At 37.0% G+C, this 9,836-nt stretch overlaps 1 protein-coding gene across 1 annotated transcript; it reads left to right on the forward strand.

Annotated features, from left to right (window-relative positions):
• Window positions 1–3,104: 3,104 nt before the first annotated feature.
• On the forward strand, window positions 3,105–4,794 carry LOC104441049 (NAC transcription factor 25). Its single transcript, XM_010054051.3, is given in 4 exon segments — window positions 3,105–3,398; window positions 3,400–3,481; window positions 3,569–3,876; window positions 3,975–4,794. Coding segments are annotated over 4 exon segments (1,032 nt in total). The 5' UTR covers window positions 3,105–3,296; the 3' UTR covers window positions 4,515–4,794.
• The last annotated feature ends 5,042 nt before the right edge of the window (window positions 4,795–9,836 follow it).

The following is a 9,836-nucleotide window of genomic DNA, read 5'->3' on the forward strand; positions in this document are numbered from 1 at the left end:
GTTCGCATCAGAATTAACACGCACCCCGAGGTAATTAATTAGACGAACTCCTCTTGCTTTTCTTCCCCCCTTGAAGACGTTGGAAATCTTTCTAAAGAAGCGAAATTTGAACTTGTTCCTTTGCTATTTTGATTTTCATAAGCCCTGATGAAATCGAATTCTCTCAAGACTTATGAGTGGTTAAGTGAGTTCCTTTAGATTAATGGGATTCCACGTTGTGTCTCTGTAAAATTTTGCTTTTCATATGTGCACACAATCTCCTTTTATCTATCAGTTCAAGATTTGTGAACAAAGATTTCAACATGTTGTTGGAGTTAGACTTTGCCTCGGTTTATGTCACGTGAGCAGGTCATTCTTGTACGTGAATCACTTGTTTATGGGGTTTATATGCTTTTTATATATACACATGCGTGCTCCCTTCCGTCACATATTAGCTTAAGTTTTGGAGTGGATATTCAAAGTTCATAAATTACTCTAGTAATTTAGAGTACGTTGAGGGTCACGCATGTCATTTTACAGTCTATTTACTTCTCCTTTCTTTTGTTTTCTTTCTCTTTCCTTATTCTGATTTCCCCCTTTTTTTCGAGTTTTCGTGGAAGTAATCACAAATGAGAAGCAACGAAATCGGTGCAAAAAATTCCTATGGTTTGGTTGCGATGCAATGCAAGATTTACGGGTGTAGTCAACTAATGAAATTGAATGATAGTGAATCCATTATTCACTCAAATAAAAACAAAGCCCGCATTCCAACCATTAATTTCTTAGTTAAAAACTAGTCGATGAAGTTGGTAAATTCTTCTTTGGCATGCTTGGTTCATTGGTGAATTTAGGAAAGGAAGCAACTTGGTCAATAATACATGTCTGAAATTACTAAACTAAGCCTGTATTACTTATTGTTCAAAATTTTCACAATAGCTAAAAATTTGCCACAAAATTTGGTTTTCATTATAATCATAACACTTATGTTATGTCTGAAAGTGTTGTGTTTACAGGTAATTTTAGTTTAAACTAATGTCCAATAGAAATTGGAATTATTTGTTACAAAGGCTTATCAAAACATCCTATGGTTTGATAATATTAGAGATACCTTTGTGCTTAGTGTCTCTTCCTTACTATGCTCTGTTTTCTGGTGGCATCGCATTATTCATTATTGTTCAATGAAGCTATTTTCTAATCCCAAAAGTCTTCCGGTTCTTTTGTTTTTTTTTTTTTTTTTTTTGAGTTTTCTATATTTTATCTTTATGTGGCTTGGTTCAAAATACACGTCTGAAATTACTAAACTGCTGTATTACTTATTGTTCAAAACAAAATTTGCCACAAAAATTGGTTTTCCCCACTAATTATACATCATAACACTTATGTTATCTTCCTTTTGTGTATGATAAAGGTTTAGTGTGGTGTTTGAAGATCTGGGTAATTTTAGTTTAAAAAGAAAAGTCAAATCACCGTTGATGTGTTATTGTATGTCCAATAGAAATTGGAATTATTTGTTACAAAGGCTTATCAAAACATCCTATGGTTTGATAATATTAGAGATACCTTTGCGCTTAGTGTCTCGAATTTCCTTACTATGCTCTGTTTTCTGGTGGCATCGCATGTCAATTCATGTCGAACGTTAGTCTTTCGTTCATGTTCAATGATTCCTAGAGTCAAAGCTACTTGAGACCTTCTCTAATCCAAGAAGTCTTCCGGTTCTTTTGTTTTTTTGTTTTTTTTGAGTTTTCTATATTTTATCTTTATGTGGCTTGGTTCATTGGTGAATTTAGGAAAGGAAGCAACTTGGTCAATAATACATGTCTGAAATTACTAAACTAAGCATGTATTACTTATTGTTCAAAATTTTCACAATAGCTAAAAATTTGCCACAAAAATTGTGGTTTTCCCCACTAATTATACATCATAACACTTATGTTATCTTCCTTTTGTGTATGATAAAGGTTTAGTGTGGTGTTTGAAGATCTGGGTAATTTTAGTTTAAAAAAGAAAAGTCAAATCACCGTTGATGTGTTATTGTATGTCCAATAGAAATTGGAATTATTTGTTACAAAGGCTTATCAAAACATCCTATGGTTTGATAATATTAGAGATACCTTTGCGCTTAGTGTCTCGAATTTCCTTACTATGCTCTGTTTTCCGGTGGCATCGCATGTCAATTCATGTCGAACGTTAGTCTTTCGTTCATGTTCAATGATTCCTAGAGTCAAAGCTACTTGAGACCTTCTCTAATCCCAAAAGTCTTCCGGTTCTTTTTTTTTTTTTTTTTTTTTGAGTTTTCTATATTTTATCTTTATGTGGCTTGGTTCATTGGTGAATTTAGGAAAGGAAGCAACTTGGTCAATAATACATGTCTGAAATTACTAAACTAAGCCTGTATTACTTATTGTTCAAAATTTTCACAATGGCTAAAAATTTGCCACAAAAATTGTGGTTTTCCCCACTAATTATACATCATAACACTTATGTTATCTTCCTTTTGTGTATGATAAAGGTTTAGTGTCGTGTTTGAAGATCTGGGTAATTTTAGTTTAAAAAAGAAAAGTCAAATCACCGTTGATGTGTTATTGTATGTCCAATAGAAATTGGAATTATTTGTTACAAAGGCTTATCAAAACATCCTATGGTTTGATAATATTAGAGATACCTTTGCGCTTAGTGTCTCGAATTTCCTTACTATGCTCTGTTTTCCGGTGGCATCGCATGTCAATTCATGTCGAACGTTAGTCTTTCGTTCATGTTCAATGATTCCTAGAGTCAAAGCTACTTGAGACCTTCTCTAATCCCAAAAGTCTTCCGGTTCTTTTGTTTTTTTTTTTTTTTGAGTTTTCTATATTTTATCTTTATGTGGCTGTGAGATGGTGGCTATTACATAAGAAAGGCATGACAGCAAAAGGCGTACAGGCAGTTCAAAACCTCCGACCCCCCCACAAAACCTGTGCTTCCTCCATTTTGGTCCCATATGCCTCCCCTGTGGTCCCCAATCTCTCCAGCCTCACCACGTGTCGGCGAGCTACCGGCTTAGGAGTTACATGTGTCGCGTCACCGTCGTCCGATGTGCTATTTGATCAGTACCTAGGCAGCGAATTCCTTTGTCACAACTCATAAAACATACCATCTCCACTGCTCATCTCTCTCTTTCCTTTCAGTTGATCTCCTCTCTTCCAAAATCATATGTCAATAGTTCATCACAAACTTTCTCCAATTTCTTCCTATTCTTGTGCACTTTGGTTTTCTTCTATTTAAAGTGGAAGACTTTCTGACCCGGATTTTCAAAGAAAGCATCATCGGTTCTATCTTCGATGGCGAGCACGAATTCACCAACGAGTTCACAACATCTGCACTTGCTGCCCGGCTTCCGGTTCCACCCCACAGATGAGGAATTAGTGGTTCAATACCTTCGGAAAGAAGGTTGCCTTGGAGCCGCTTCCAGTTTCGATCATCGCTGAGATCAATCTTTACAAGTTCGACCCTTGGGAGCTGCCAAGTAATTAGTTACCAGTACATGCTCGGTTCATCTTTATATTCTTGTAAATCTTTGCACTGAATCTTCCTTTAAATTCCGAACTTTCAGGTAAGGCCATATTTGGGGAGCATGAGTGGTACTTCTTCAGCCCCAGGGATCGGAAATATCCGAATGGAGCACGGCCAAATCGGGCTGCGACATCTGGGTATTGGAAAGCCACCGGTACTGATAAGCCTATTTTTGCTTCGACTGGCAAATGCAAGGTCGGTGTTAAGAAGGCGCTCGTTTTCTATCGCGGGAAGCCTCCGAAAGGGACTAAGACCGACTGGATCATGCATGAATACCGTTTCACGGATGGCAATTCAGCTCCGAAGCCTCCTAAGGCGGATTCGGCAAGCAAAAAAGGCTCTTTGCGTGTAAGGAAATTTGGTATATCTTTTCTTGGTAGCTTCGCATGTCCTTATATAGTAGTATTGATAAAGTCGGGTGCGAATTTGCTTGTTTTGTGTATTAGCTTGATGACTGGGTACTATGCCGGATTTACAAGAAAAGTAGTCCGGTCCGACTGGTCGAGCCCAGGAACGAGAACTTTGCTCCGCTGAACATGAATCCACCGGCATCAAGGGGCGTGAACTACAGCTCCACGTTACCTGGGAATAACGATGGGGCCTTCTTCGAGGGAATGTTGCCGGAAACCATCCACAGCACTTCAATTTCTCATCAGTTGCCTTTCTCAACCATGAAACCGGACGTCTCAATCAGCCACTCGGCCATGGCCACCAGCGATGAATCACGACGCGGATGCCCTGCGCCGGTGCAGTACTGGAGCGAGGATGGATCGGCGATCTCGGGTAAGCGATATGAGGGTGGCCATCACGATCAAAATGGTGGCGGCAATGGCATGGATGACCGCAACTCTTTCGTCTCTTTGCTCCATCAGATCCCACAAAACAGTGAGCCGTTCCATCCGCACATGTTCCTCGAGAACCCAATCGGGGATGGTGACTTCCAGCGGCAGTTCCAACCGCCCGGCATGAACTGGCCGAACTCGTAGTCATTAGTCAAGAAGCAATGGAAATAATACTCAAGGCAGAAAAGCCACAAAGGGTGGGAATCAGATGCTCTGATTTCCATTTTTTCTCGTTATCTTTCTTTGTTTCGGATTTTAAACTTCTGTTATCTTAGAATCGAGATGGACTTTCATGTTCATTCTAGATTATATAGCTCTATAGTTGATAGGTAGTATTGCATGCAGGTACTTGAATAATGTACATTTTCAGAAGATCAAAAGGAGGAAAAAGACATAAGCATAAGTGCTTTCAACGAAGGACAAACGAGAAGCGAGGAAAATTCGTTAGTTTTTTTTTTGTTCGCCTTCATAAATTATGCCATTTGCATAGATGATTTATTTTTATTTTTATTTTTATTTTTTTAAATACGTATCATACCGTTTATAGATATATATTATATGAGCTTTATATGTTTTAGCCAAACTAGGAAAAAGTCTGTGACACCCACGAGCATATCAGCAAAAGCTTACAATTTCATGCATATGAAAAAGATAAAGAAATGCTTATTTACTTTAAAGGCAAGGCAAGAGAAGAAAGATTTTATAAAATATTTATCGGACCATTTATAGATATATATCATATGAACTTTTTGTGTTTAGCCAAACTATACATATATATATGAAATTTTTGTGTTTAGCCAAACTAAGAAAAAAAATATATATGTGATACCCACGAGCATATGCCTCAATAGCTCAAAATACGATTTTTATGCATGTGAAAGAAGATAAAAAAAAAAAAAAAAAACTTATGTATTAATTAAATGGTAAATTTTAATGATGCGAAAATATTTTAAATTATAATTATGCGAAAGGTTTGTACGTTTAATTACTAAAGAAGATACGAGAGAATTGGATTGGTGGGTAAATTTATTACAATGACGTCCTTACTATCCCAGCTCAGATTCCAGTATGAACCGTCAAGGGTGATCTTAAGAATCATTTAGTTCCCCTAAGGTCAATGGTGGACTCCATCATCACATGCCACGTGTCGCCGTGACATCGAGCAAGAAGGTGCACTAACCCTAATTGCCTTTTGATCTTGATTGGGTTGCATTCGTAGCGTGTCTGATATTGATTGATCCTAGTGCTTCCGCATCATTTTGGTAGCGAGATATTCCTAGAAACACACCGAACGAAAAAATTAGCTAATCCCTTATAAACATATAATAGATATACTAATTAAGTTCTAAACTTTTCAATTTTATTAATTTAGTTTTAAATCTTTATGCAAAATTCTACTAAATTGCACTGCTAGAGATTTCTGATAAAAATTGATTGAAATGACTATATTAATATTTAATGAAAATTTTAGGATTGAATTAAAAAAATTAAAAAATTATGATTGAATTGACTTTCGTATAATAGTTTTAGAGTGATTAGATAATTTTCCTGAGTAAACCTATTATATGAGTCCTAAAGAAATTATTCATTCATTTGTTGCAATTTTTGTATTTCTCTCCCTTTATTCTCTAAAAAATGTGCATTAGGATGGACGAAATCACTATAACATTTTAGAAGAAATGGCAGACAATAAATTCTAAAATTTCTTAAGATGCCTTGAACCAAAAATGAAGAAGGGTTATAGGGTGTAAAAGGTGGAAGCTAGTTTTTCTGAATTTTAATTTGAATATATTCAAATGACCAAATGAATTTTTCTCTTATAATAATCCTAAATGGGTCTAATGTAATGAGATGATCTTGTTGCATTTCAAAACGATGTTGTCCTTTCGACATTCAAAAACAAATACCACTTTAAATTTAGTCCTAGAAATTTGTATTTATGGTATTGAATGGGAAAATACCAAACGTTTTGTGTGTTCTAATAGCCTCTCACTCTTTTGTGCTCATCAAAACACGAACGTTTATATGCACTTTTTCTCAAATTGTCAACTGATCGAGTTCGTAAATGGAGATGACGAGAGAAAAAAAAGGCGAGAAGCCTCGTTTGCGGTCCGGGAAGTCGCTTTCCTGCCAAGCATCTTATCTAAATAGAGCACATTGAGATTGTTTCGGCTCTCCAATCACTTTCCCTTTCGGAAAACAAGAACAAGCACGCATCCTCAAGGCGACGAAAAGATTAAATATTTTCTCCTTCTTGGGTCGATTTCGGTACGATCTGGTGGTGCAACGTTAGCTCGAGGTCCAGCTCACGTTCACCTGTCATTCTCTGGCCTGTTGTGGGACGGAGATATTCCTCATGGGAAGCATCTTTCTTGATAAACCATGTTCAATGCTTTGCCGAAGAAATACGTGTCGACATATGTAGATTTATATATGTATAAAGACCCTTTTGTCTCTTCTTTTGTTGTTTCCAGAACTACACTTTATATATTTGTTAGGAAAAGTTAAAAAGTTAGGGATCCCGATATGTTATTCTGTGGTTTTCATCCGCCACTCACTCTGTCCAATTATGCAATAATTGCATAGTCATTTTGCTAAAGTAGTTCTCAAAAGCTTAGCTTAAGGGCAAAGGCCTATATTTTCGTCCAACAGATTTTTCGATTGGTGGATTACATATACTTTTATCTGATTTTTGCACGGGGGCGATGGGTGCGGTAACCCTGCACTATCCCACGGTCGATGTATAACAAGTCCATCTTATATCTCAGCCTGACAATGATACAACTACCCTCTCCTTCTCCTTTGTTTGTCCACATCGCTCTTCCGCCACCTCCAACGATACCATGGGTAGCCACCGCACGAGGACCATCGCCACCACAAACGATCGTGTTGCATCCGCCCTTGGCCATAGTTGTGACCTCCACTTTTGCTACGCCTAGCCATCGATCTCACCACAACACCTCTAATCTTGGATGACACCTATGCCGCTGGTTTCCACTCGTGTGGCCGTGAATCGTGCTCGCCTTGTCGAGCTCGAGCTTGGCCAGTGTTCTCGAGCCTCATATCTCAGATTCAAGTTCAAGCATGTCCTCGATTCAAGGTCTAGGGCTCAGGTTTAGTGTTGCCGAGCATGAAATCCAAGACGCGGGCTTGATCTGAGCCTCTATCTCGGCTAGGGCTCGTCATGGCCACACCTCCTCCCCCTCGACGGTGAGGTCGGAGGGGCTGGCTTGTAGCTAAGGTGAATGCTGGCCGGGAAAGTAGAGGGCTTTGATCACTTAAGAAGGCTTGGCAATTTGGCTAAAATGTATTCTACTGTCAAGTGTGGTTTATATGCTAGATTAAATTCAGATAATTTGAGATGATGGGTCTCAAATTGGTCTCACATGCATCTCACAACATATGACATTCCAAATTTAGTTTAATTTATATATACACACACCCACACACTATTAATTTATAAAATACTAATTGTAACATCATAAATTTTGTACGTAGTGACACGACGCTGATATACTAAATTTAATTTCTAATAGAGATCACATTATAGAAAATGTGAAAATCAAATTGGACTGGAATATCACGGAATAAGGGTTGACATAAAGTATGCCCGACAATTGAACCCAAAGAGAATGTCTTGTATCTATGCATAAAGATATGAACTTGAAAAGAAGGATTCAAGTATGTTGATATAAAGTATGCCCTGACAATTGAAGGAAACCAAGGAGAATGTCTTGTATGTATGCAATGATATAAACTTAAAAAGAAGGATTCAAGTATGCCATTAGATATGATCCTAGAGATGCTCAGAGTAAGAACAAAAAGCAAAAGATAAAAGAAAAAGAAACGGGCCAGAGGCCCCGTCCTCCGCTTATCAAAGAAGCCAATGGGCTTTAGCCCATTTTCTTCTAGTCCAGGACATAAATAGCTCAGACCCATTTCCCTCTATTGGCCATCAACTGACCACTAAATTATTTTGTTGAAATATTTATCCGTTTTAACTGATAAGAACATGTTTGGATCTATATAGATTGATACTGAACTGGGGCTTCCACTCGACCCGGATACCGAATTGGGACTTCGGCCCGTCTATTGACATTGAATTATTGATGTGAAATGGGGCATTGATCTAATCAGATTTCCTAACAATGATGCCGAATGGGGAATTCGCTCCACAACCAATATTGAATCAATCATAATGAGTCGGAAATTTTGTCCATCATGGATTTGGTATGAGGGCCTTCGGTTGGAACTGTGCTAAACTACCTCTATCGAACTGGGACCTCGGCCCGTTACTGATGGATTATTGACATTGAAATCGAGACTTTGGGTCTTGCACTTAATTTATTACTCTTTTGGGTTAATATGTCTCACTAGAGGCTCTCTGTTTTCCCCAAGCACTCGTTGAGGTTGAGGCTGACTGCGGGTCTTGCTTGCTTGATGCATCGATTCATTAGTTATCTAGCTACTTGAATGATTTCTATCATACATGTATTAACCAGGTGCCCTGTTAAAACTCCTTATGGTCTATACTCATGAGAAATTCTTGCATGTTTTTCTTAAAAATGAAAATGATAAGGCTTTTATTGTACAAATATGTATTACCTAGAATATGAGTTAGGTCAAGATTCGGTAGATATAACCAGGTGGATGTGGCGTACGCGTCATGTGAGAGTTCAATTTCCATTATTTGCTGATTAATATTGAAAAGCACTTTTCAATTAATGCTACAAGATGGGTCGTGAATTTTCTATTAATAAAAGAAATTTTATGGTCTTTTTATATTATGAAAATAAGGAAAAAGTCAAAGGAAAGAAAAATAAGTTATTACCAATGACCTGTCCAATGAGATTCACATGGACTTGAATGTCTGGGCTCGAGGACGGCCCCAGCCAACATAGTAATAATTAATAATTCGCACTGTACTATGGATAAAAAATTCAATTTGTATTAGCTTTTATAAATTCACTATAGGAACATGTTATATCAATAGTGACGTCTGCCTAATTACAAGGATATTTTGGTTAAATTTACATAAATAAATTTTCTTTTTTAAAAGCCAAAAAAATAAAAATAAATTCGCACCGTTCGAATGACTATGGATAAAAATCAAGTACTTCAAAAACAAAAAGCCACATCTATTATCTCAAGCACAATTTTTTTTTTTTTTTTTAAAGTCGAAAAATGATTATGGATATCTCTAATTTTAGATTAATAAAGAAAATGGCTGCAAATTTCCTTAAAAACTTTTATCTTCTACCTCTTCTTATTGGCCACAATATTTAAAGCGCCTTTAATATAATTTTCTTGAGGGTCAAAAGGGTGAAAATACAAATAAAATAACAGCTGCATACAATTAATAGCAATCCGTCTTATATCATGTCAAAAAAGCAATTAAAATCTTCAAGATATCTGTTCGGTTTTTTAATGTTTAATATTTTCTTATGTCTACTAAACAATAACGGT

Source organism: Eucalyptus grandis, chromosome 4 (genome assembly GCF_016545825.1).
Source record: "Eucalyptus grandis isolate ANBG69807.140 chromosome 4, ASM1654582v1, whole genome shotgun sequence".
Classification (NCBI taxonomy): domain Eukaryota; kingdom Viridiplantae; phylum Streptophyta; class Magnoliopsida; order Myrtales; family Myrtaceae; genus Eucalyptus; species Eucalyptus grandis.